The following is a 27,159-nucleotide window of genomic DNA, read 5'->3' on the forward strand; positions in this document are numbered from 1 at the left end:
TCCAGCCCTGGACCTGACTCTGCAGATGAACCCGGAGTCTCTCTCCCGTCGTTACTGTTGGCGCAGACCCTCGGGTGATGCCACTTGTGCGTGTGCCCTGCCCTCTTGTCTTTATGGGTCCTCGGCTGCCCACCCCGCCGCCTTTCCGGCAGGACCCCATGGCCTCGCCGGGCTGTCTCATCCTGGCCCTCGGTTTCCATCGCTGTCTCTTTTTCTCTTCCCCTTTCCTCCCTTTCCATGTTCTCATGCACACATTTTCCCAGGGGGGCTCTTCGCTCGCCTTCTTGTTTATCCAGTTCCTTTCTTCTTCTTTCTGTGGTTGTGTTTAAGGGAGGGGAGGGGAGGGGAGAGGAGGGGAGAGGCCAGGCCAGTGCTGGGGCCAGCTCCGAATGCCGCCTCATGGGGAACAAGGGGCAGAGGGCTTTGAGGTGGGGGGCTGGCCTTCCCTGATTTCAGGCCCCCTCCCCGGCTCCAGGCTTGCACAGATGGCTGGGCAGTCTGCAGGGCCGCCTGGTCATCCCTGACCCATCCTGCTATCAGCTTGCCCCCCTCCCGTTCCACTAAGGGTGGAGGGCCCCCTCCATGTTCTGCCAGGAGGGGGGGACACAGCCGGCAGCCCTCCTGGTCTCTCCTCGCCCTAGTGCTGGACACCACGTCCCTTTCACATGTATAGGGAGCCCCCAAAACTGTACACACATGATTTTTAATAACTCCATTGATGTTTCCTTCTTTTCAGAGTTAACCCATTGGCGTCTATAATTATTCAGAGGGTGTGCGCCTTCGGCACGGCCTGCCTTTGCCTGGGGTGCTAAGTGTCCCTCCTCTTGGTGCACGATCCTCACTGTTTCCAGCTGGTGAGAGAGGGTGGGGACCTCGTGCAGAGAGGTGTAGGCGCTCTGTTAAGAGAGCAGACCTGCCGAGAGCCCCCTTTTTCTGAACAAAGACTAGGAAGGACTGAGGCTTTTCTCTGAGAGCCAGTAGCCCTTGGTGTTCTCCCCACGTGTGTGTCCCCCGGGCCAGAGGGGGGCTGCGTGGGGAGAAGGGGCGGGGCTTGCGCTGCCCCTGAGCCTGTGAGAGCCCGGCCCCCAGCCACCCACTGCTGTGGCGCCTCCAGCATCTCCTGTGAGGACCCCTCCCTGTGGCGGTCCGGCGGGATACGCAGGGCGCTTGCCTCCCGCTTATCACGCAGAAGTGATAACAGTTGGGAATTCTTCTTGCTGGCGGTCCAGGCAAAGGGCTGTACTCGTATTGAGGGATCTGTTTTCAAATCTGTAAAATCTGAAACATGCGGCTCCTGCTGGGATGGGGTGGGAGGTGGAGACTGGACAGCTCTGTCTCCAGCCACGGCCTCCGTTTCCCCAGGACCTGGACGTTATAAAGGGAGGGAATGGGGCTCTGAAGTCCTTTTCCTGTTTAAAATGAAAATGGGTCTAAAGCAGTGGTTCTCAACCTTCTGGCCCTTTAAATACAGTTCCTCATGTTGTGACCCAACCATAAAATTATTACCGTTGCTACTTCATAACTGTCATGTTGCTACTGTGATGAGTCGTCATGTAAATATCTGATATGCAGGATGGTCTTAGGCAACCCCTGTGAAAGGGTCGTTTGACCGCCAAAGGGGTCACGACCCACAGGTTGGTCTAAAGGGACTGAGCGGAGCAACCTGGCCTGGGGTCACTTCTCCCGCCTTTCGGGTGACCCCTGTGGCCAGGCTGGCCCGGCCTCCCTGGGAGAGCGCGGGGTGAGGCTTGACGAGGGCGGCATGAAAAGCAGTGCCCATGGGAGCGTGGAGAGCCTACCCCTCCCTCCAGGTCCGCTGCTTCTGGGGCCCACCCCTCCATGCTGGACTCCGGGACGCGAGGGGGTCTCGGCCTCCGCTAACCCGGGGCCCCCTCCGCCCCGTCAGGCCCACGGGCAGCAGCGGGGTCCCCCGCCCCCCCCCCCCCGCGGCCTCTGTGAGCATCAGCTGCTTGCTGGCTCCATGCCAGCCCTGCCCCGGGCGTGGCGGGGGGAGCTGGACGGGTGCTGTGCTGACCCCCGGGTTGGGAGTCAGAACTCGCCGTTTGGGCTTTTGTCACGCTGGCGGCCGTGTAACTTGCCCCTAAACCAGGACACATCAGACAGTGACTGATAACTAAACAGCCATAAACTGGCGCTGGGAGGGCCCAGGCCACCCGGACGGAGCGCCCGCCCCGTTACCTCCAGTTTCCGTCATGAAACCAAATCTCCTGCGATCCGTCCTAACCTAGCGCTCACCGCCAGCGCCGCGGTGGAGCCTGACTCTAACTTTGGATACTTGTCCACCCTGGGAGCAAAGCGGGCAGCACGGCACCGTGATTTAACCCTCCGAGCCTCCCCGCTCACGGGGCTCACGTTCATTCCGACGCCGCACGCCGTACCTCCCCGTGGAGTTCCGCCCCGTGCGGGCCAGGAGCTGCGTTCATTGCCGTGGCTTATGGCCCGGAGCTGGCTGGCTGGGCCTTCCTGGCTCACCTTCCGGTGAGCGTGAGGCCTGGGTCTGAGGTTTAGGAGGAACCCGGGCGCCTCCCGACACCGGGACGGGCCTCAGGCTCGGGACCCGCCCCGTGGGCGACGCCCGCCCTCATGAGCGAAGGCGTCGCAGCTGGAACCTGAGGCGAAGGTGATGTTTAGAAAGATCCCGCCAGCGCCTCTTCTGGGTCTTGACAGCCTGAGAGGAAAGACACAGGAGCGGTCCACCGGGTGGCCCTGGCCCAGACGCACGGCCATCGCCGGTCTGCCAAACCCCAGATGCTGTGGGGGACTCAGAGCTGGAGAAAACCAGGGCGAGGTTAGCCGAGGGCAGCCCCGCCGCCCCCTGCAGGTGAGGGGTGGTACCGAGGAGTGTGCTCGGGAGCCAAGACCTGTGCCTCCTGGTGACACGCCCTCTCTGCGCCCCACTTTCCAGGGGCCGGCGTCCTGTCGCCGCTCACAGCGCGGGGGTCACACCCCGACTTGTGGTTTGTTGCAGGGAACCCGGAAGCCCAGCGCCCCTCAGAAGCCCCTGCCCGCAGTGCCTCTGAGCAAGACGGCCCGGCTCGCCCCCGCCAGCGCCCCAGGCCCGGAGTCGGGGCTCCGCCTGGCACCCCTCAGGTTGGTGTGGGACATGCCTTCTCTTCCCCCCTCCCCCCCCCCACGCCGGGGCTGCAATATCAGGCCCTGATTTCCAGGACCGGGAGGGGGTGGGGTCTAGGCCACGCTCCCTGCACTCCCACACGGCGGGGGGGCGGGGGGGGCGGGAGGGGGGGTCAGGAAAACCCCAGGAGGCCGGGTGAGCGTGTAGTCACCCTGTGTCCGTGTCGCTCTAAGCCAGGGCCCCAGGCACCCAGGAGACTAGACAGAGACCCAGAGCTACGGCTGGTAAGACAGGCCATGTCCCCCCAGGAGACAAAGAAGAGCCACCACGTGACGCGATGTTGTGAGGGCTGGACACCCCCCCAAACCCTCGGTGGCCTCTGCCAGCCCGGGTCCTGAGAAGTAAGGGGGGGGGCGTCAGATGAACGAGGGGACGATGAGGAGTGAGGCTAAACCAGCTGCGGGTGGGGCTACCCTGGCTTAGGGAGCATCTGGGGACTCACCTTAGAGACGTCCCGCAGCCGTGGTCACTGCACACCGTCCGGAGGACAGGGATGCCGCCCTGGCGCGCTCACGCCGGGCGGGTACCATGGCGCCGGGCCAGCCGCACGGGGTTCGAGAGTATCATACACCCAGGAACTGGGCGAGGAGGTGTCCCACCTGCCGCTGGTACAAATTAAACGCTACTCTCACAGCGACGTAACTCTGCCTCCCCCTCTCTCCACGCAGACCGGCTCCCAAGCGCCCACCCCCCGCGCCCCGGCCCGCCCACACCGCCCCCTCCAAGTGAGAAGCCTGACACCTCCCCGCGGAGACAGTCTGCACTACGTTCAACTCCGGTGGAGTTGCCCTTGTACCAACCCCTGGACTTTGGGTCGAGAACCGCGGTCTGGGGGCGCGGCCCCGGTGCTCTGGGCTGTGGCTCAGGTCCTCGTAAGTTATTAATTTATGCGGCTGTCCCGTGCGGGGCGCCATGGGCCTGTCGCCGTCACCAAGTTCCCCTGGCTCCTCGCAGCTTAGTGAACCTGGGCGGCCACTCCTGGTGGGACTGTGGAGGGGACGGGACTTTCTGCCCGGGGCTCGTGGGAGCGCAGTCCCCAGCTGGCCAGGCTGTGGTCAGGGCTCCAGAGGCCCCGGGGTACCCGGCCCCTGCAGGCCAGAAGGGGGGCTTCCGGGGCCCTGGCACAGCTGAAAGGCTGCCCCTCGAAGCCCGGGGTAGCGGGAGGATCTGGCTGCTGGTCAGGACGCCTGGGGAGAACCTGGGTTTCCGAGAGGAGGCGTAAGGTGTGGGGCTGAGAGGTGGCCTTAAGCTCAGCGGCCAGGAGCTCTGTGGAGCAGGCAGGAGCGCGCTCTCGCTGGCTGCCCGCCCTCCGCACCTTCCTGAGGCTGCGAGAGGGTGATTCTCAAGAAAGCGCCCGAGCCCCTGCACCCCCTCCCCGGTGCCGTCCGGAGCGACGCCAGCTCCCACCTCGCCTCCTCCCCTGGAATCCCACACAGGGATTCTGTGTTTGGACAGACGGACGGGACTCCTGTGGGACCTTAACTATGTTCAGATGTGACCAGTGACCAGATCCAGCCAGTCAACCCCACAGACCAAGCATGTCAAACTCAAAGGCGAACACGGGCCAAATAGACCAGGCGTGCGGGCCGTGGGCCACGTGTTTGACATGCTCGCCGTAGACAGAAGCAGCCCTTCGTCAAAGGCTCAGCTTATGAGCAGTCAGGCCAGAGGAAGCCCTGCGCTCGCAAAAGCCGCAGCCCAGCGCCAGGCTGTGCTCGCCGGTGCCGGCGGCGTGGGCTGTCCTTACTAGCATCTATCGGACGGAGAACCGTAAGGTACCAGAAAGTTCTTTGGGGGCATCCTGTGGTCCAGGCTCGGCTGCAGGAATGTTTACCAGATGTTCTGAGCATAAAGTCTGAGTCTGTGAAACACTTGCCACTACCTGTTGAGCATCACAGAACGAGACAGGGAAGGTGACGTCTTCATCCCACAGTCACGAGCCGCGGGCAGCCGTCCCTCCCCTCTTCCTCTTCAGCCGTCTGCCGGGGGAGCCATGTGCACAAGGACAGCCTGCGGACGCCGTGTCCAGCGGCAGGCGAGGTCCAGTGCCACGTGCCTCGCTGTCCCCTGGAGGGGTCACGGCGGCCGTTTTCAGGGCCTGAAGCGGAGACAGAGCGGCCCAAGAACCTCGGTCTGCCGTCCAGGGGCCGTCCCCCCTGCCCCCGCCGTATCTAGGCAACACAGTACTCAGGGCCGTGGGTGGTGAGGCCACGTCACGCACACGCACACGCATGCACGCACGCCGCCAGCTCCCCCGCGTGGATCTGTCCCCTAGAACGCAGCGCCGTGGCAGACAGCGTCACTGCCCACAAGCAGGTACGGAATCACTGTGGTTACTATTACACTCGGTACCTGTGTTAAGGCCAAATCAGACTGCAGAGAAGTTTACAGACTTTTTATGGTGCACGTGGGGGGGTGTGCGTGGAGACACCGCATCCTCGGGGCCCCTCCTCCTGCGGGAGGAAGGGGAGGTGGACTGTGGGTGTGTCCTTCCTTCGCGCTAACTCCTGGGTCTACTCAGAGGACCGGGGGCCTGACCGTGACGCAGTCAGTGCTGCGATCGTCCACCGCGTCATCGCCGGCCCGGACGGCTGCACCGACGACACAGCCTTATCCCTGGGCACCAGCCTAACCTCCCCTGACTGTGCCCACGTGGTATTAAAGGAACAGTACGTCCCAGATCCAGTAGGTATCATTACTATGCAAATACAAAGCACATTTAGCAATAACGCCCCTTTTACTACCCGTAGGGAAGGAGCCAATAGCCAGTTCTGTGGGGGGCACTCTCCCTGCCTCCTTTTATATCCTCACAGATGGTGGGGACAAAAGTCAACGCTTACGTTTCCACGGCAGCCCATGTCTCACGCTGTGTAGTTCTGCGGGCGTGAGCGATGGCACGGGTCCACGTTCACAAGGCCAGCGCTGGGCCTGATCCGAGGGTCGCCCCTTCCCTCCCCCGTCTCATCGCAGCTGTCGGTCACGTGCCGCCCCCCCCCCCATCCCCACGGGCACGGCCAGTCTCCCGTTGTCCAAATGCGCGTCCCCTCCGTGTGCCCTGCCCCGGCTTGCACGCGGGCGACATCACAGAAACCACAGGAGCCACACAGGCAACTCCATGAGCATCACTCCTCCCCCTGGTCTCGGGGGGCCCTCCCTCCGCAGCCTTCACTCCAGGAGGGACCCTCAGCTTCACAGAGCAACCCCCACACGGCACACTAACCCCAACCTGGGTCTCCCGGTGCCTCCCTGCCCCTCCCCCTGATGTTTCTGAACATCTGAGCCACTGAGGCCGACAGGTGCGGCCCGGGCAGCAGGCACCGCTCCCCTGTACACCCCCACCCCACCCCCCCGCCGTCTCCTCCTGAGGCTGATCTTCCTGGAACACGCCCCGGGGTGGTCGGGGAGCCCAGGCTGGCTTGGGGGATCCTGTCCACTGCTACCAAAGCCACCGCAGCCAGCCCAAGTGACCCAGGAGCCACACGCCAGCCCTCGCCGAAGTCTCCCGGTGCCAACGCGACGCCCAGTGTGACCCTCAGCCTGTGGCTTCTCACAGCCTGGCTGCCCGGTGGGCAACGTGGCAGCTACCACCTTTCTCCTTTCCGCTGCCTCAGGGCCTGCCCCGGGCTGCGTTACCCCTGGGGCTCCTGAGCGAGCCCCTAAACACCGCTGGGCTCAGCCAGCCAAGGCTGCCACACCTGCTCGCCTCTGCTCGTCACCCACACACACGGTCCTTCCTCAGACCAAACCCAGGGCCGAGGTCTCTCCACCCTCTGACATCCTCCGTGTTCATAGCCCTTGAGGCCAACGCAGCAGCAAGGGGCTGTCCCCACTGGACCCCGAAGCCCCCCCATCAGCTACCCCATCAGCCTTGGACGTGGCAGAATCCCTCCCACAGACACTTCACCCCGTGACCTCTGCCTGCAGGTGACCTCTGCCTGCAGACTCATCCCAATCAGAAGGGGGCAGCAGCCCCAGCAGGTCAGGGTATCTATGCAGCATCCTCCTCCCCACTCCCCAGAGCCTGGGGCCCCCGTTTCTTTCCCACCTGACCCAGTGACCCAGTGACCCCAGTGATGGGCTCAGAAGGCCCGTGCGGCTGGGCCACTCCACCCACTCCCGTGAAAAGGCCCCCGTACGTGGGGACGGCAGTGGCAGCCCCTGGTCCAGCCTTAAGGGCCTGTTTCCTGTGAGAAAAGCCGGGAGAGACGGTGTGACATTGACGTGACGTGCCACACCGGACGGCGATGCCGGAAGACAACTCGCGCGGAGCTCTGGGTGGGTGCGGCTCCGTCCTCTGGTCGAACGCGCCGCAACCGCACTGATCCTCCACTTCCTCTTCAAAACACGCGTCCCGCGGCCTCCGTGTGACCCCTCCCGCAGAATAAACGGTCAGTCCTCAGGGTCGCACATATTCAACCCGGACGAGAGAATGAATACCGTGTGATCCTTATAGTTTTGCAAAGACGTGGCAGGGCGCCTGTGTTCGTGGCCGGTAAGCGGGCACTTCAGTGGGACCGTGATTGAAAAATGTATCAAATCAGAAAGCACGCTCCCCTCGGCGTCCACGCAGGACAGGGAGGGGCAGAGCTGGGGCCTGGGGGCTGCGGGGAAGGCCCGCGTGGGGGGGCCGGAGGGGTGGAACCCGACACAGTGCGGTCAGCGCCTGGACCCGCCCTGGTCCCGCAGAGCTCGTCCCCTGCAGGGCTGGGTCTGCGCCTCTGTTCTCGCGCACCTGTTGATGCCGCCGCCCATTCCTTCTGTGCACAGTCCTCCCAGCGGGTTCTCCGGGTGCTGCAGCCTGCTATTTCTGTAGAAAAAGCCATTGTTAAGAATATTATAGCCAATAAACGGTATTCAGGTAACTCCAAGCTGTGTCTCCTTCGTGACTGAGAATGGCCCCCAAAATGGGGAAACGCATAGAAAAGCGTGTCCGTGTCCCCCCTCATCTGTAGATGCAGAAGGGAATGCTGGAACAACAAGGAACTAAGAGGGATGGTGAGCTGGGGGCCGGGGGGTGTGCGCTGCAACCCCATGAACCGGGCACATGACAGGACGAGACGGAAGAGGACGCCTTTTCCCACACACTCCTGGGCGCGGGGTGGGAGGGGGAGGAGGAGGGGAGCCTGGAGCGCATGCATCGCCTCTCAGCTTAGACCTCTTACCACTCATCTTATTTCCAGGAGAGAGGGATCCAAAAAGCAAGCAAGCAGAAATGGAGACATTTACATGAGACTTATCCAGGATGAAAATCTAAACATAATGGAAATCTAGTTATGGTTGTTAAAAAAAATTGCATCTATCTTCACAAAGAACTGAAGCAAACAGAAAAAGGACTAGATGAACAGAATGGTAACGAGGGCGTTATATTCTTATCACCCATGACAATGCAAGTAGGGAAAAGGTAACTGCTTAGAAGACCTCAAATATGGTTAATGCAGATAAAAGTGATCTATAGCAAATGGAATACTTCAAACATACCTGCTTTCAAAGGGCCTGTGGAAATATATATATAAATATAATTTTGTACGTTAAGTCACCGAGTAAACTCAAATCCCAAGGACTATAGACATTCTCGCGTGTGACGCACTGAGAGTAGAACATCGGTTCTCTGCCGTGGAAATGTGACAAGTGGAAGATGAATGGTAGGTGACCCAGGAAATACCCATGAGGCCGCGGGAAGCAGCGGGCTCCGTGGCCGCCTCTCCCTCCTGAACGGCAAGGGCTCAGTGGACGCTCCTCCCGACCCGCCGCCGTGTCCCTTCCCTGGAGACTTCGGTTTGGGGGGGTGGGTCTGAGATGGGCCCAGCGGTGAGTGTTTTAAAAGGATCTTTTCTTCGGGAAAGTTGAGGAAACTCCCTATGGGACTACAAGTAGCACAGTGCTGAGGGGATCCATAACCCTAAATTCACATGCGAATAAACAGAAAAGGAAAAAGGAGTTAACTATCCACCCTAAAAAGTTACAAAAGGAACCGAAAAAAATCAATCAACAAATAAACTGGGGCGGGGGGGGGCGGGATAGAAGGAACAGATTTGTAAAAATAAAAAATATAAATTAGCCCGGCTGGCGTGGCTCAGTGGCTGAGCGTCCATATGAGCCAGGAGGTCACGGTTCGATCCCCAGTCGGGGCACAGGCCCGGGTTGTGGGCTTGATTCCCAGTGGGGGGCGTGCAGGAGGCAGCCAATCATTGATTCTCTCTCATCATTGAAGTTTCTATCTCTCTCTCCCTCTCCCTTCTTCTCTGAAATCAATAAAATTATTGAAATGGTTTTAAGTATAATTTAATTAGGAAAAGTAAAACTAACAAAAAGCCAGGGGTGGTTTCTTTGGGGAAATTAAAGCACAAGCTAAACTACCACCTACTCTCGTTAAGGAAGAAGGTAAACAGCAGGTGCTCTCAGCCCGCGAGCAGGTCGGATCCAGAGGCCACACTGACCCAGCGCGATGACCTCAGCAGCACAAGGATGGTTCAATCTCTAAAACCTAGTCACCCACACCCGGCCAGGCGGCTCCGTCGTCAGAGCGCCATCCCACACACCAACGGGTGGCAGGCTCCATTCCCGGGCAGGGCACAGACCCAGGTTGTGGGTTCGATCCCCGGTCGGGGTGCCTGTGGGAGGCAACCAATCAGTGTTTCTCTCTCACATCAATATTTCTCTCTCTCTCTCTCTCTCTCTCTCTCTCCCTTCCTTCCTCTCTAAGGCATCGAACATCAATAAAAACACTTTTTAGTCTAGTAATCCAGGTCACCAAATTGATCAGATTGTAGGAAGATGTGCCCCAGTGTGGTTACCAGAGACGCTGAAGAGACGTTTGGTAAAACCAGTCCCCAGCCCTGGGCTTCTAAGCATCTGAATGAGACAAGACTGGAGACCACGGGACTTGAGATGCCAGTGTCGTTTGCGGAGAAGTGCGTTCACACACATCCAACGGGGCCAGACAGGCAGCCGTCTGGGGCTGAGTTATGCTGCGGTAACCCCTGAATGTCCACATTGACGGGGGCGGGGGGGGGGGGGCGGCCGACCGCGTGTCTGCGAAGCCCCCGCATCCGTGCCTGAGCTCCCTGCCGCAGCCCTCGCTGCGCGACCAGCACCACCAGCATCTCTGCTCAGAGACTACATGTAACCCTTCTCTGGGCAGACGGACAGATGGGTGGACAGGCAGACGGGCGGCCTGCCCGCCGGTGCCCCTGTCCCCGCTGATAGGCCAGCACGTGCTCAGACAGCTGCTGGGCAAGGGCCAACCCTCCACCCGACGCCCCTGGGGCAGCATCGGGTCTTGAAACGTGTATTTGGCGTGTTTTGCGCTTGGCGGGAGGCCAGCCGCTGAGGAGGCCTTGCACGTGGAGGGACGTCACTCCAGGCAGGAACACCCACAGGGTGCCACCTCCTGGGGGCCCTGGGGGAGGGGGGACGCCCTCACTGAAACCACACCAGGGGAAGAATTCCCACAAGATCCTGGACAGTGTGGGGCCGGGGGTGGGGGTAGGGAGGGGATGTGGGAGACCCGGGCATGTTTATGCAGCTCAGGTCCACGACTATTCCGTGTCTGAGTCCAAAAGGCACCGGTGCGCCCGGCGTGGCTCAGTGGTTGAGCACCAACCTATGAACCAGGAGGTCAGGGTTCGATTCCCGGTCAGGGCACAGGCCCGTGTGGCAGGCTTGATCCCCGGTGTGGGGCGTGCAGGAGGCAGCCGATCCATGATTCTCTCTCATCATTGGTGTTTCTATCCCTCTCTCCCTCTCCCTGCCTCTCTGAAATCAATAAAAATATATTTTTTACAATAAAGAATTATATTTAAAAATGTATTAAGATAAAAAAAAAAAATTAACAATAGCCCTGGCCGGTTTGGCTTCGTGGATGGAGCGTCGGCCTGCGGACTCAAGGGTCCCAGGTTCGATTCCTGTCAAGGGCATGTACCTTGGGTTGCGGGCACATACCCAGTGGGGAGTGTGCAGGAGGCAGCTGATTGATGTTTCTCTCTCATCGATGTTTCTAACTCTCTATCCCTCTCCCTTCCTCTCTGTAAAAAAATCAATAAAATATATTTTTTAAAAAATTTAACAGTAGAAAAATAAATACATAAATAAATAGGGAATTTTTTTGAAAAGGCACAAGTGCCAGCAGACCCCCGCCCCGCGACGCCAGGGACGACACCAGCTCGCGCTCAGGTAAGAGGTGTATTTCAAAGTGGGGACGGTCGTATGTTACAAAAGTCACTGAATCTTCAACTAAATAAAACTCCAGCGTCTGGCTCAGAGGCGCAGGCTCTCCTTCTCCAGCTCCACAGCCACCCTCGGCGTCCTGCCGGCGGACAGCAGGGACAGTGACCTCCTGGGCTCCTGCCGGCTCCTCCTCTCCTCCAGCAGGGAGACCATGTTCTGGGCGGACAAGGACAGGCGGCGTGACCGGGGTGGTGGTTTCCAAAGCACGCGCTACGGCGGGGAGGGGGGGGGCAGCGGGGGGCACCCACCTGCCGGTCGAACACCCTGGCCATGTCCAGGATGCCTTTGCCAAACTGCGGGGAAACGACAGGGTGAGGCTGAGCGCGCGCTCTCTCCCCGGGGAAGGCCTGAGCGCGCCGTTTACCTCGTTTCTCACATTTGCATCTGCCCCTTTGTCCAGCAGCAACTGGACTAACTCCTCGTGATTGTTCAGCACGGCCACCTGGGACAGAAGACAGAAACGCTGGGGTGAGCGGGCGCCTCGCTCCCCGCAGCAAGGGGGTCCCGGCTGTGGGTGAACCCGGGAAAGCCACTGGCGCCCCCAGAGGCAGGGGCCGTGGCGGCTGTGCAGGGCGGGCGGGCGTGTGTGTGCGGTCACTGCGGTGAGGACTGTGAGGGACACGGACGTGGACCCTGCCTTTCTCCACACGGAGGTGGCATTCCTGTATTAACAGATCTGTTTGGATCCTACAATGGCCTGGGGACCAGGGAAAGCAATTCTTAAAGAAAGAGTTGTGGTCCGGCCAGCTTGGCTCCGTGGCTGAGCATCGGCCCATGAACCAGGAGGTCACGGTTCGATTCCTGGTCAGGGCACAGGCCCAGGCTGCGGGCTCGGTCCCCAGTGGGGGGTGTGCAGGAGGCAGCCGATCCATGATCCTCTCTCATCATTGATGTTTCTATCTCTCTCTCCCTCCCTCTTCCTCTCTGAAATCAATAAAAATTATTTTTAAAAAAAGAAACAGTTGTGAAAAAGATACCAAAATGCTATGGTGACATTGTCAGGCCTTTGTTAACAGGCCGATGGGGAGCCACACACACTCAGGCCCAGGGCTGGGACACAGCTGAACGCCCAGAGCCGCCCGGTCATGGGGAACCCTGGCCTGACACCGTGGAAGGCTGCGCCCTGGGCGAGGGGCCCACCATCAGGGGGGTCTTCCCGTCTTTGTCCTTCACGTTCACGTCGGCGCCGGCTTCGATCAGCAGGGAGGCGACCCTCTGGCTCCCCGAGACGGCGGACACTCTCATGAGGGGGGTCCAGCCCGAGCCAGCGTCCATGGCGTCCACCTGGGAGGCCACAGGGCAGCTCAGGCTGGTTCCTTGTCCTTAAATGTGTTCGCAGGAACTTACAAGAGAATGAGTGTTTGCCCCATTTCCCCTCGTTTAGATACCGTCTTCCTACATTCAGTCAGGCTGAGGGGGCTGTGCTCATGTGAGTCACGTTGACACGCGGGGAGAAGCGTGTTGGGGTCCCTGCGGCAGTGCTGAGTCGCCCCGGGAGACCCCACGGGGATCTTCACCCACGTCCACGCCTCAGAGACAGGCTCGCACAGCCCTCCCAGCACAGTCCCCAGAGGCGGACTCCTCGGCCTCGCGTCTCGGCAGGCGGGTGAGATCAGGGCGCATCTCCCATGGCTCCTGCCTCCACGCCTGACACTTCATTTCACTTCTTTGAAGTCTGGAACTTGGGCTTTCAGCGTGGTCAGCGGGAACCGTGACGAGCTGCCCAGCTCCGTCCTCAGCAGCCCAGCTCGGCTCCCATCGCTCAGGCACAGCTGTGCCTCCCACCCCGCGAGCCCGGGCCACCCGTGTGCCCACCAGCCCGAAGGCACCGGGAGCTGGTGTCCTGGTCTTGGTGCAGCCGGCTCGGGCGTCGGAGGATTTTTGTAATGACTCCTCTTTAAAGCAAAGGAGAATGAAACCATCTAATTCTGGGAGCCACGGGAGCCACGGGAGCACGGGAGCCACGGGAGCCAGGGAGCTGCGAGCGTCCCAGCGGCTCCATGTCTCAGGGTCTCCATCGCAGGCCCTGAGGTGTGTGGGCCGGTGCTGGGTGGCGGCCTGGAGGAGGAGGCGGAGGAGGCGGAGGAGGGAGGGCTCGGACAGAGGACGCCGGTGTCGGGACGTGCAGGTCAGCCGCGCTCTGGCCTCAGCTGGTCCTTCTCCCCCCGGATGAGCCTGCACAGCCCTCGGAAACCTGGCTCTCCTGTCAGCCCCACCATGGCCTTCAGGAGCCTCTGGCTGATCGGTCAGAGGTCCTCGAGCATCTCCAAGTCCCACTGTGAGGCCCGCACCTCCTGGGCCCTGGGCGGTGCCCCAAGCCCACAGCTAACGGCCCGAACCTCACAGTTAACGGCGGGGGTGGGGGGGGGGCGGCATACTTCACAGCTAACGGGGAGACCGTTCCTCCCAGCTAACGGGGGGGCCGTACCTCGCAGCTAATGGGGGGCCATACCCTTCAGCTAATGGGAGCCCGTACCCCGCAGCTAACGGGGGCCCGTACCTCGCAGCCGTCCTGCAGCATCCACTTGATGACGTGGCAGTGGCCGCCGTCGGCCGCCCAGTGCAGCGCGGTGCAGCCGCCCAGGTCGCGGGCCTTCCAGGAGGCGCCATGCCGGCGGAGGCACTTCACCACGTCCAGGTGCCCCGCGTAGCTCGCGAGCATCAGGCTGCAGCGGGGAGGGGGCGCAGGCTGAGCGCGCCCACAGGCTCGGCCACGGTCCCTTCCCTGCTTCCCACCCGAGAAGGGGGTCCTGACGCCAGTGGGAGCGCCAGGCAGACACCCAGCTCCCTGCCGGGTGCAGGAACGAGGGGACGAAGGCATTAGCCACGGGCGCTGCCCCCTCTCCTGTGGGGTGCTCCTCACCGCGCCCCTCTCTCCTGTGGGGTGCGCCTCACTGTGCCCCCCTCTCTCCTGTGGGTGCGGCTCCTCACCGCGCCCCCTCTCCTGTGGGTGCGGCTCCTCACCGCGCCCCCCTCTCCTGTGGGGTACTCCTCACCGCGCCCCCCTCTCCTGTGGGGTACTCCTCACCGCGCCCCCCTCTCCTGTGGGGTACTCCTCACCGCGGCCCCCTCTCCTGTGGGGTGCGGCTCCTCACCGCGGCCCCCTCTCCTGTGGGTGCGGCTCCTCACCGCGCCCCCCTCTCCTGTGGGGTGCTCCTCACCGCGCCCCCCTCTCCTGTGGGGTGCGGCTCCTCACCACACCTGCTGCTAAAGGAACCGCTCGCGCCTCTGCGTCCAGGCTATCGACAAGGGCAAAGCCCAGGAACACGTGCCCAGGAGTCGTGAGCGCGTCCTCCCCGCACTGGCCTGTCCTCCCCACACTGGGCTGTCCTCCCCGCCCTCGCCTGTCCTCCCCGCACTCGCCAGTCCTCCCCGCACTGGCCGGTCCTCCCCGCACTGGCCTGTCCTCCCCACACTGGGCTGTCCTCCCCGCCCTCGCCTGTCCTCCCCGCACTCACCTGTCCTCCCCGCACTGGCCGGTCCTCCCCGCACTGGCCTGTCCTCCTCGCATCCGCCTGTCCTCCCCGCACTGGCCTGTCCTCCCCGCCCTCGCCTGTCCTCCCCGCACTAGCCTGTCCTCCCCGCACTGGCCAGTCCTCCCCACACTGGCCTGTCCTCCCCGCACTGGCCGGTCCTCCCCGCACTCGCCTGTCCTCCCCGCCCTCGCCTGTCCTCCCCGCACTGGCCTGTCCTCCCCGCACTCGCCTGTCCTCCCCGCACTCACCTGTCCTCCCCGCCCTCGCCTGTCCTCCCCGCCCTCGCCTGTCCTCCCCGCACTCACCTGTCCTCCCCACCCTCGCCTGTCCTCCCCGCACTCGCCTGTCCTTGCCGCTGCCGTTCCTCAGGTTCACATCGGTGCCGTGAGAAATGAGGATTTTCACGAGCCTAAAGGAAACGCGTGCAAACACGGCCGGATAAGCAGCCGCGACGGGCAGGGACCCGCGCCCGGACGTCCAGTCAGAACTCACCGGGAGATGCGAGACGCTGCCCACAGCACCTCCCTCCCAGCTCAGAGGCAGGCTGGCCTCGGAGACCCGCATCACTAAACCAGAAACCAGAGCACTACCTGTCCCCACACCCCCCCAAAAAAGGGGGGTACCCTTTCCAGGAATTATTCATTGAAAGCAAACTATGCCTTGTCATTGGAACCATCAAACTAGAGTTCGCTGTCACTTCAGTGACCAGTTAAATGTCTGTTACAGTGGCAGCACTTCACGAGAACAAAGTTCTATTTTGAAAAACTGGGTCATCGTTAAAATATAAATATGATTGAAAAACAAGCTGTTGGTATTTACGTCTCTCCGCGTGGAACAGAGAGGATGGCGTGGGTCACTGAGAATTAGGTCTCAGCAACCCACCGGGGAAGTGTGTTTTCCAGAATTAATATCCTTCCTCCCTTTTTTAAAAAAGAAATTTAAATTCCAATGACCAGTTTTCCAGGATATGGGAAGTGTGGCTCAATGGCGACCTCTCTCCCTCACCGTGTGCTTTCGCACCTGCAGTCCCTCTGGCTGCAGTGTAACTTCAAGAGCCCAGTGAGTGTTGGGTGCAGTTTGGAAAGAGAAGAAAGTGAGGTTCCTCCCCACCCTCATCCCTCCTGCCCCAGCCTGGCTGCAGCCTTTGGAGAAGACTCCACCCATCACTCCAGGTAGGAGAGGAGGCCCGCCCATCACTGCAGGTGGGAGAGGAGGCCCGCCCATCACTGCAGGTGGGAGAGGAGCCCCGCCCATTACTGCAGGTAGGAAAGGAGCCCCGCCCATCACTGCAGGTAGGAGAGGAGGCCCCGCCCATCACTGCAGGTAGGAGAGGAGGCCCGCCCATCACTGCAGGTAGGAGAGGAGGCCCCGCCCATCACTGCAAGTAGGAGAGGAGGCCCCGCCCATCACTGCAGGTAGGAGAGGAGGCCCGCCCATCACTGCAGGTAGGAGAGGAGGCCCCGCCCATCACTGCAAGTAGGAGAGGAGGCCCCGCCCATCACTGCAGGTGGGAGAGGAGGCCCGCCCATCACTGCAGGTAGGAGAGGAGGCCCGCCCATCACTGCAGGTAGGAGAGGAGGCCCCGCCCATCACTGCAGGTGGGAGAGGAGGCCCGCCCATCACTGCAGGTAGGAGAGGAGGCCCGCCCATCACTGCAGGTAGGAGAGGAGGCCCCGCCCATCACTGCAGGTGGGAGAGGAGGCCCGCCCATCACTGCAGGTAGGAGAGGAGGCCTGCCCATCACTGCAGGTAGGAGAGGAGGCCCGCCCATCACTGCAGGTAGGAGAGGAGGCCCGCCCATCACTGCAGGTGGGAGAGGAGGCCCGCCCATCACTGCAGGTAGAAGAGGAGGCCCCGCCCATCACTGCAGGTAGGAGAGGAGGCCCGCCCATCACTGCAGGTAGGAGAGGAGGCCCGCCCATCACTGCAGGTGGGAGAGGAGGCCCGCCCATCACTGCAGGTGGGAGAGGAGGCCCGCCCACCTGGTGTAGCCTTTCTGTGCAGCCACCATCAGCGCGGTGAAGCCGAGCCTGTTGGGAACGTCCACCTTCACGGTGCTGGGGACAGAGAGGAGAGGTCAGCACGCCCCCACGGCCGCCTGCAGACCTGCAGCTGATGTCCCTCTGGCCCAGGCGGCTGAAACGGTTCATTCACCGAGAATCCCAGTTGCTTCCGGGCCACTCCGCTGTTGTTGCCTTAGGCTGCCCTGCTGAGTGCATTCAAATGCACAGGAAAGGGGAGAAAACTGCTGTAATTCCACTTCAAGCAGGCGCTCCCTTCAACTCGAAACATCCCCCGAGCTGATGAGACTATGGAGAACACAGCCCCGCAAATGACAGGGCGTCTCACCGGGGACTCGCAGCTCCGGGGACGGGAACCCCACTGGGGGCGCCCGCTTTGCCCTGGTTCCCATGGCGCCCACCCACAGGCAGGGCTGCTGCGGGGGAAGAAAGCGGCCCCTTCACACCAGCTTAGCGCCTGGACTTTTGTGGGAACCTTCTCTTCCCCAGAGGACAGAGCCACTAGTTCCAGAAGAATCCTTCCTCCTGGCCGGGTAGAGGAGGAACGCTTACCTTTTGCAGCAGCGTGGAGGGACCTGGAGAACATTGCTCAGTGAACTAAGCCAGCAGACAAGGACAAGCCCCTAGGATGTCACTTACATGTGGAATCTAATGAACAAAATAGGCCAAACCGAGTAGGAACAGACTCACGGATAAGAGAACAGGCTGCCGGCTGCCGGGGGGGGGGGGGGGGTGAGGGGGGAGGAAAGGCGAAGGGGTTAAGCAAAGAAAAAACCTCCCCGACACAGACAACAGCAGGGTGACGACCAGAGGGAGAGGGGGCAGGGGAGGGGGTGGAGGGTACAGGGGGCAGATGGTGACGGACGGGGACTTGACTCTGGGTGGTGAACACGCAGTACCACATGCAGGTGGTCTGTGGTAGGTTGTACACCTGAAACCTATGTATTTTATTCATCAATGTCACCCCCATAAACTCAATAAAATCTTTTTTAAAGGAAGTGGGAGCACAATCACAGCTACCACAGCACAAAAAAAAGGAAAGAAAAAGGCCCCAGATAACTGTCCGCGTCTCACTCAAGAGGCAGCGTCACCCCCACCTGCCGCCCCGCAGCGCCCCCCCCCCCCCCCCCCCCGGGAGCTGGCGCCCTTTGCGTTAGAAACAGCCGGCTCATCCGGAACCAGGTGGGGCCTTGGGGCTGAAACTGGCCTAGAGGCTACGGCAGGACTGGGGAAGAAAGCATAATACTGAGACCTGTCACTGCCTTTCTCGGTTCTCATTAAATAATCACCAAACGGAACACTGACACGGGGCGCGGCCTTCGCCTTTATTAACGACGCTGAGCTCACATCGGTCACCTGAGACCCAGGCCGGAGCCCGGGTCAGAGGCAGGGGGGACGCTCCGAAAATAAGGTACAGCTGCGTCGTGTGTCTCTCTGCACCGCGTGGGCGCGAGACACGTAGTAAAAGAGAAGCAAGAAGGAACAGCAGGTCCTCACCCTCCACGGAGGATTCCCAGCAGCAACTCCTCGTCGTTCACGTTGACCGCCCGATGGAGGTGCTCGCTGCTCAGGGGCTCTCCTGAGGAGGCAGACGGAGCGTCACCGTCACCGACACCGGCACCGTCACCGTCACCGACACCGTCACCGTCACGTCACCGGCACCACAGAAGCCCCGTCGCAGCCTCCCTCCCCCCTCCGCCCGCCCGGGGGCAGTCCCTGTCCGCCTGCAAGGAGGGGCCTGCTATTCCAGGAAGTGAGCCTCACATCTCCCACTCAGTGTTGCCGTTTACTGACACGGACCTTGTTTCCACGTGGTAAGAACATTTAGTCCGGCCGGCGTGGCTCCGGGTTGAGCATTGACCTAGGAACCAGGCCCGGGTTGCGGGCTCCATCCCCAGTGGAGGGCATGCGGGAGGCAGCCCATCCATGATTCTCTCTCATCATGGATGTTTCTCTCTCTCTCCCTCTCCCTTCCTCTCTCTCTAAAAAAATCAATTAAAATACTTTTTAAAAAAGAGAGGGAGAGAAGAACCTTCAGATTGTCCTAAAGGCCTGGGACATTCCCAAGCGAGGGAAGTATGGCTTCGCGGCTGGTCAGTCACATTGGAAATGGCCTCTCGGGTTCCATGAGGCTGAGCAGGTGCCTGATGTGCAGGGAGGCGCTCCCTCTGTCACACGCGCTGGGCTCGTTGCCACGCGTCTCTGAGCACCTTCACAACCAACAAAGGCCGCTGCTGTAACAGCTTCAGTTCTCCCGGGAGAAAAAGTCCGCACAGGCCTGTCTGCCTGGAGCTGGGGGGCGGGTGGGGGGCGGGGGGCAGGGGCTCAGCCCAGAGAAGCAGGATGGGGTGACAAAGCCAAGTTAGGGGAGCGAGCCCACCAACGGGTGGAGCAGGAAGCCGGAGCCTGAGGGCCGCACAGGACAGGGAAGTGGGCAGGAGGCGAGGGGGGGGGGCCTTGGGGACGAGGGGGGGGAACGCCCCGGAGAGGGAGGGGGCAGAGGGCAGGCGCAGGGTGAGAGAATAAAGGGACGAGCGAAGGAAGCCACCGTTCAAGGCACTGACTTCACGGCTTCATCTGCTTCACGTTCCAGGACTCCAGCTCCCGACAACCATGAGGAAGCTTCATGGACTGAGCGGTGAAGCTCAGCTCAGCGCCCGCGCGTCTAAGCGCCCAGCACGAGGCTGTGGTTGAGGGGCCGGTCCCGGGCCAGCAGCGGCCCCTGTTCTCACGCCCACCCCCCTCTCCCGGCGCCCAGCCCTCCCACCCTGCGAACACCTGCCTGACCCACAGGCACGGAGTCTCGCCCATTCGTTCAGCAAGTGTTTCTTAGGGAACTCACAGGCCAGGCTTTGACCCCGGGGTCCAGAGAGCATGAGAGAAATGCGTTTCTCTCCCTTGCCCCTGACCCTGTGGCACCCACTCTCAGCCTGTGGGTACTCTCAACCCTCAGCGGAAAGGCCGGCGCCCACCCCGCTGTCCTCCCCCAGCACCGCCCCAGGCCGCCCCCAGCCTGCCCCTGGGGCTCAGCCCACCCCACCTGCCCTCTCGCTCTCTGGCCTCCGAGGGCGGCTGGCCCTGACCGCCAGACGGGAAGTAAGATGCCCTGTCCCTGCTCCCCACAGAAGAAGGATGCCAGTCCCTGGCACAGGGGCCACGGTCTCCTGGTTTAGGGCAAACTGGGGAGCAGGGAGGCAGAGGGACGAAGGGTCGCTGTCGGAGTGGCCTTTAGCTGGTGCCCTTTCTCCTTTTTGGGAAAGAAATAATTTAAGCCAAGTTAAAAATGCTTTGGAATAACAATTCTGTCTGCCAGGGCGAACCCTAAAGACATGTCAGCCACGTCCTACCTCCTTCCCATCATCCCACACTTACGTTCAGAGCAAAAGCTTCACATAAAAGCATTGAGAACTGTCCGCGGGCAGTGCCCAGCGCCCCACGGAGGCCATGCCCAGCCGGGCGTTCCGCTGGGGGCCATGGGAAGGGGCAGGGCTTTGCCCCGGAGACACTTGGTCAAGGCTGACGGCTGTTGGTTGTCACAGCTTAAGGGCTGGTGCTGCTGGCATCTAGCAGGTCAAGGCCAGATGTCCCTGAACGCCCTGCAGTGCACAGGACGCCCCACAACCAGGAGCCACCCAGGCTCACGGCGCCCACGGCGCCAAGGTCAGAAGCCTGGGCCCCAGGAACGACTCAAAATGCTCAGTTGTGATACCCACGCTGCTCCCGTGGACCAGCGCGACCCACAGAGGCCTCCCTCCCCCTCACCTCCCGGAAAGGAGGGCCGGGGGTGGGCGGCGGGGGACGGTCTCATCTCCCCAAACAGCCCCCCGCTCCTGAGTCTCCTAAAAATTCACAAACAAGTAATTTGCATAGAATCGGCGAGAAGAACACAGGAAGTTCATCCCCTTTCTACTAAGTTGTAGAAAATGGCCTCCCGGCTGCAGCCCTATTCACCAGGCTCTGACTAGGACTCGCAGGGAGTTTAGCTCCTTCGGCCACACCCCCGAGCGCCGGGAGGCTGGGCGCTGTCCCTGGCCCCCTCCGGCCAGGGCCTCCCCAGGTGTTTAATGCGCTGAGGTAGCGGCCAGTTCCCTGGATGCATCCGCTCTGCTAAGTTTAAAAAGACATTTTGTTTTTATTGATTTAAGAATCGTGGACCAGATGCCTCCTGCACGCCCCCCACTGGGGGTCAAGCCTGCAACCCGGGCCTGTGCCCTGACCGGGAATGAACCCTGACCGCCGGGTTCATAGGTCGACGCTCGACCCCGGAGCCACACCGCCGGTCGCACTAGGTCTTGAACGCAGCTTCTCAAGGAAGTGAACCCACGGTGCCCACAGAGCGTGAGGGAGAGGCGCCTGCAGCCCCAAGGGCGTCAGACGTGCTGGTTTCCTGCGGTTGCGGTGGCGAGGCCTGTGAAGGCGCACGCAGCTCCCGGAGCCGCCCCCTGCCCGGCAGCCGCTCCCCGGAGTCACCGGTGGGTGCACCCCGCCCTGAGCGCGCAAGGCTCCGGCCCAGGAAACAAGTCGGGCTGGTGCGGAGCGGGAGGACGGCGGGCAGGGCGCCCTGAAGCGGGTGTGGTTCACACGCGCGGACCTGCCCCGGCCCCTGGAGAGCTGGTTGGCGCCCTCCTCGCTTATCCCGGAGCAAAGCGGCATCTCCCGGAGGAGGGCAGTGGCCACGGTTCGCCGTTCCGCTGGCTGAGCCCCAGCACAGGGCAGCCCCAATGCCCCCCCGGGCGGGAGGGACGGCGCTTCCTCCGCGTGGGCCTTACCCTCACGGCCACGGGAGGCCCAGCCACGGCCCCGGTGGGCTCAGCCTGGAATGGCCGTCAGTGGGAGCCACCGGACGGGACATAAGAAAGGCAGGCTTCCCCTTTTTCTAATGTTCGCCCCGAGGCTGCAATTACAGTGTGGGAGGGGGTCCCCCGGGCTCCCCTCGCGGCTGGGCCACGTGGGGCGGTGGGGGGTGGGCGGGCAGGTGGTCCTGGGGAGGCCCTCCCTCGCTCCTGTGAGGGGGTCGCTGAGCTGCAGAGGTCATCGCCCGGGGTCAGTGCGCGGGGACGCCTGGCCTGGTGGACGCTCCGGCTCCATGAGAAGCCGGGAGTAAGTGCTGAGCGCACGGGACAGGGATTTGCCGCTGAACAAGCAGCAGCTGTTGCTCCTTCCTTTGAAGGGCCCCCCTGATTAAAACCGCACGCCTCGTCTCAGCACCTCCTGCGCTGTACCTGGGAAAAGGCTGCGCGTCCTTTATTCAAACACGGTCCGTGCTTTTTGATTCATTTAAACACTTTCAAACCGAATGCAAATGACCAGCCCACAGGAGCGTTCCGGTTTGTACAATGTGCACATTTCATTCCCACTGAGCATGAGCCGCCTCCTTTAGAGGGTGGGCTTCGGGCTTCTAAACCACAGCTAAGGGAGCAGCAGCCAGGAGGGAGGGGGCCTGGCCCAGCTCCCAGGAGGGCCTGCGGGGAGGGGGCGTCACTGTGCTGCGGCCCCAGGGACCATCCCGCCACTACGCCCGCGGCAAGGAAGTTCCAGCTGCTGGGCCAACATCACCCGAAGCCTGTGCAGCCGATTCCGGACCACGCGGAACCTGGTCCCTCTAGTCCACACAGACCCGTCCCCGCACCAGGCTAAGGGCGCGTTTCAGAGCCACAGGGAGGAAGCGCACACGCACGCACACGCACGCACACGCCACACGCATGCACGCACACCAATTGCCACACTGAATAACATTTTAAAATGACTTTTATCACAAGAGAATTGTTTCCTTTGTGAAACCAAAAATAATGAAAACAAGACTCGCCTGTTCCCCGTGAGCGGGCAAGAACGTTTCTGACCGTCTGACCTTCACCACATTCCAGGGCAGGAGTGGCACTGGGCGCCCACTTCCCTGCGGTGTCTGACACACCCATCGGGGAGCACTCGCACCCTGTCTGCCCCGGTGGGCGCGTGGGAGGCCTCCCTCCCTGTTCTGGGGGCGGAAGCAGCGCTGCTCTCCCTTCCAGACTCGCAGCCCCCCTTCCCTGCCCCCTGGCAGAGCCGCTCAGCCACGGCTCCGGGTTCCCTGGGAAAGGGGACCCCGCCCTTTCGGGCCCAGTGTGCCCAGGGCGGCGCTGGCACAGAGCCAGCTCTGGCTGGTTACGCCGTCGGACGTCCCCAGCAATGCTGGGAGCGCACAGCCAGGAACCCAGAGGCCACCAGTTCCACTCCCGGCCGGGCACATGCCCCGGTGGCGGGTTCTGTCCCCTGTGGGGGGCCTGCAGGAGGCAGCTCATCAGTGATGTTTCTCTCTCGTCTCGTCGGTGTTTCTCTCTCTCTATCCTTCTCCTTTCCTCTCTAGAACATCAATAAAATATCTTTTTAAAAAAGAAAAGAAATGGAACCGTCTCTGCTGCTGGTGGGCCCGGGCCTTGGGCGGAGGGGCCGGGCCGATACTCACTGGCCGTGGACACGGAGACCGCCGGGCTGAGCGCAGACTCCCCCGCGGGGCTGGTGACCTTCAGGCGGAAGCGGTACAGGGTCCGCGGCTGCAGCCCCTCCACGACGTGCCTGGTGGCGTAGCCCCTGGGCGAGGAGACGCGGCACCGGGTCACTGAGTGCGTGATCCCCGACCGTCACGGGGGGGGGGGGGGGGGACGCGGCAGTCTGAATGCTGCCTGTTCCCGCAGGTCTGGCCCTGGCCGCTGGCCGCCTCCCGCACTGGCCTGCAGGACCTGGAGCGCCAGGGACAAGCCCCCGTGGCCCCCACGCCTCCCAGCAGGTGCCTCTAGGCCACAGCGCCAGCCCAGGGCGGACACGGCGCCACACGCAATGTCAGACGCTGCAGAAACGATCACGTTCACCCGTGACATCTGTCCTCCCTTAGCCAAGTTCACGTTGGAAACACAAGACCAGCCAGTCCAGCAGCGTCTTGTGCTCTCCAAGCGGGTCCTGGGGGGAGTGTGTCTGTCCGGTGCTGCGCCTCAGCGTCCAGTGTCCGGCACCAGGGGGGCCGCTCACACACTGGGAGGGAATGAGCGGAGTGCAGGCGGTGGGCGGCGCAATCACAGGAGTCAGAGGTACACAGTGGGGGGAGATGCGACTTGGGCAGAGCAGAGGATGGGGGAGGGGGGGAGGAGGAATTTGTCCAAACAGGGGGAGCAGCTGAGCACACGTGCGGAAAGCTGAGGCGCGGCCACGGGCAGGAGGTCGATCCCAGAATGAGGGGCAGGTTGTGGGGAACTGCAAAGGGCGCCGGGTGTCGGCCTAAGGAGCTGCCCCTTCGTCCTCCGGCCTTGGAGACCCATTGCAGACAATCCGGCAACAGGAAGATGGAAATGTAGGCCCAGCCGGTGTGGCTCAGTGGTTGAGTGTCGGCCTATGAACCGGGAGGTCACAGTTGAATTCCAGTCAGGGCACGTGTGCTGGATCCCCAGTGGGGGGCGTGCAGGAGGCAGCCGATTCATGATTCTCTCTCATCATGGATGTTTCTATCTCTCTCCCTGCCCCTTCCTCTCTGACATCAATAAAATTAAAAATATATATATAAACAGAGTGAGGCTCCTGCCCCTTTTCCTTGCTGGGGTGTGCAAGAAGCAGAAATCACCTGCCCCTTTTAATTCCCCGATTCACCGTTAATAGATTCAGCTAATTAAAACATATTTTAAAAAGAAAAGGAAATTCAGGTCGCAAGGCAGGATAAAGGGATAAAAGGCAAGGAGAGAGGGACAAGGCCACCTCAGTCAACCCGCCAGCGTGCTGGGCAGGTGCGGCCCTGGGGGTACAGCCAGGAGCAGCCCGAGCAGGGAGCCTGCAGCCACAGGGGGAGATGGCAGGGCCGAGGGGGAGGCCCAGAGGGAGTTGCGGAGGGGGAGCCCAGGGAGCTCGAGCTCGACCGCTGGCTGTGCGAGGAGAGGCCGGTCCAGGAGGGCACACGGGGTCAAGACCTGAACGGAAACCAGCAAGTCGAGAAGAGGCCCTTGAACCCACCATCCTAAGGCCCAGTGTCCAGCCAGCGCTTTGCAAAGCGGGCAGGGCTGGTCTGAAGGACACCGCGCCCTCCCCCCTGAGCGGATCCGCACGGTCTCGTGCTGCCACCTAGTGGCCGGGCCTGTGCCCCCGGGTCTAGAGGGAAGGCCAGAGTTTCCCAAGGGCTCTGGGCACTGGGCTCTGAGGCCCCGACGCCACCCCGTGGCACCAGGGCAGCACCCAGGTGCGCCCCCCGGACAGTCGGGGGAGACGCAAGGACACAGACGCAGGTCAGGCTGGTCCCTCCAGGGGGGGTGTCCCCCTGTCCCCCCGGCCCCCTGGCCGCCCAGCAGCGAGGATGTACATGAGACCCCCATGAGGGTCCTGGGGAGAAGAGATGGTGTCTCTCTTTCCCCATCGAAATCCTTACCGTGGGGGACCAGCCGCCATCTGTGGACAGACCCGCCTGGTGGGCACCCCGCTAATGCCACCAGCCCTCCTTCAATCCTGGCTCTACACGTCGGGGTGTAAATACACCAGTCGAGTCGCTCCAAGCCCAGGAAGCCCCCGGGGCTCCGGAGGTGTGCCTTCAGGGTCACTGCCATTTCTCAAGAACCATAATGCCCAGAAACACGAGTGCGCATGCTGCCGCCGACCCCCACCCCCGCTCCTTAACCTCCGCCCGGGTCTCCTCAGAGCACCCACATGTAAATGGCCCCGTAGGCGTGCGTCCGGGGGTCCTCCTCTTCGATGGAGAACTGGGTCCACTGCCCCTGAGGCCCCTGCCGCTTCGCCGTCCTCGCCGAGTCCCAGTGCAGCTCGATGCTGTGATGGGTCACCCTGCCCACGGCAGGGGCGTGAGGCTGTGCGGAGGGCGTGGCTTCTGAAAGAGAAGGAGACCGGCCTCAGAACCCCGTTCCTAAGGAAGGAGGTCGGCTGAGTGTGCGAGGGGCACGGGGACCAGGCGTGCGAGTGAGCCCCCTCCCCGTGACCTGGACGACCTCTGAGCAGCTCAGTGACGGGGCCTCAGCAGGTGCAGAGCCGCCACGTCCTCCCACCGGCCGGCGGGGTCACCCCCGGCAACGCTGGGCTTCATGCCCGGCCCATGGGGCGCAGGGGTTGAGCGGCGACCTATGAGCCAGGAGGTCAGGGTTCGAGTCCCGGTCAGGGCACAGGCCCGGGATGCAGGCTCCATCCCCAGTAGGGGGCGTGCAGGAGGCAACCCATCAATGACGCGTTCTCATCGTTGATGTTTCTCTCGCTCTCCCTCTCCCTTCCTCTCTGAAATCAGTAGGATTTATATATTTTAAAAACACCGGGCTTCACTCCCGGCCCCCCACAGGCCGGCTGACGTCTCAGACTAGTGAGGCTGCTGCGTGAGTTGATGGACACGGCGCTGCTCTCTCTCCCTCAGTGAACTGGCTGGTCGACCAAGACAGGAGACAAGTGACGCAGCCGGTCCCAGTGCGGGTGACACAGATGACAGAGGTGGGTGTCTATTCCATATCAACATTCTTACAAGCCAGCCAGGAAAAAACCAAAGGCTCCGGCCACACCAGGCAAGGTGAGCCGTGCACGAAGCAGCAAGAGCAAATGGCCGACGTGGCCTCCAGAGAGAGGCTCAGGCGCCCTGGCAGCTTCTCCGTGAAGCCGGACGCAGGCGGACAGGGCGGCCGCAATCCTCAGCATTTCCCCGGCTGCGCCGGGAGCCTGTGCCTCAACACCGGCCTGGGAATGCCCACGGAAACCCACCCAGAAGGCACCAGCGCGTGGAAACAGACCAGGTCGCTCCGATGGGGAAGAGATGAGCCAGGCTGCATCCCCGCAATGAAACCCCCTTTGCCAATAAAAAACACACCAAACAATTGATACCTGAAATTGACTCCAAGTACAGGGGCGCCATGTGGAAGTCGTGCTGGCAGTGACCTCGAGGGGAGGGCAAGCAGCTGCGGGAAACCCGCCCAGGCCGTCTGACCGCAGATGGGCGAGGCGGCGCCGGGTGCCAGGCCCCGGACAGGGTGTGCCACTGACACGCCCTCCTTTGGGCGACCGCAAAGGGCGCGAGCTTCGGTGTCACGCAGAGTGAGCGACCACCGCGGTGTGGACGTGGTCAGACAGGATGGGGCGCCAGGCCCACCTGTGAAAGCATGTGTTGGGCATTACACTTCCCGTAACAATCTTGTCTCCTAGCAACCGCCAGCTCAGTACGGCTCGGGAACCAGAGACACGTGTGTTGCTTAAAAGGCCTCATCGTTTGGATCCTTCCCCTTTTTAGGAAACAAAGACTGGTGATAGCGGGGCTTGTTGTCAGCAGAAATTTTTGTTTTGTGTT

The 27,159-nt window shown here is 61.9% G+C and overlaps 2 protein-coding genes across 3 annotated transcripts in view; one reads left to right on the top strand and one right to left on the bottom strand.

Annotated features, from left to right (window-relative positions):
- ADAM12 (ADAM metallopeptidase domain 12) overlaps positions 1 to 6,179 on the top strand; it is a 154,555-nt gene extending 148,376 nt beyond the window's left edge. For both annotated transcript variants that reach the window (XM_059661733.1, XM_059661732.1), the window contains 2 exons: positions 2,990 to 3,111; positions 3,823 to 6,179. In XM_059661733.1, coding sequence (XP_059517716.1) covers positions 2,990 to 3,111; positions 3,823 to 3,883 — 183 coding nt within the window. In that variant the 3' untranslated portion in view covers positions 3,884 to 6,179. The remainder of the gene's footprint in view (positions 1 to 2,989; positions 3,112 to 3,822) is intronic.
- A 5,142-nt stretch (positions 6,180 to 11,321) lies between these two features.
- FANK1 (fibronectin type III and ankyrin repeat domains 1) lies at positions 11,322 to 26,730 on the bottom strand. The gene is made up of 11 exons (XM_059661995.1): positions 26,700 to 26,730; positions 25,533 to 25,710; positions 23,320 to 23,444; positions 18,375 to 18,456; positions 16,839 to 16,913; positions 15,200 to 15,265; positions 13,881 to 14,046; positions 12,521 to 12,664; positions 11,745 to 11,822; positions 11,629 to 11,673; positions 11,322 to 11,536 (listed from the first exon to the last, which is right to left on the bottom strand). Exons 1-11 carry the CDS (start codon positions 26,728 to 26,730, stop codon positions 11,411 to 11,413), a joined length of 1,116 nt encoding a protein of 371 aa, XP_059517978.1. The 3' UTR covers positions 11,322 to 11,410.
- Between the last annotated feature and the right edge of the window lie 429 nt (positions 26,731 to 27,159).

The sequence above is a fragment of the Myotis daubentonii genome, chromosome 13 (assembly GCF_963259705.1).
Source record: "Myotis daubentonii chromosome 13, mMyoDau2.1, whole genome shotgun sequence".
NCBI lineage: Eukaryota > Metazoa > Chordata > Mammalia > Chiroptera > Vespertilionidae > Myotis > Myotis daubentonii.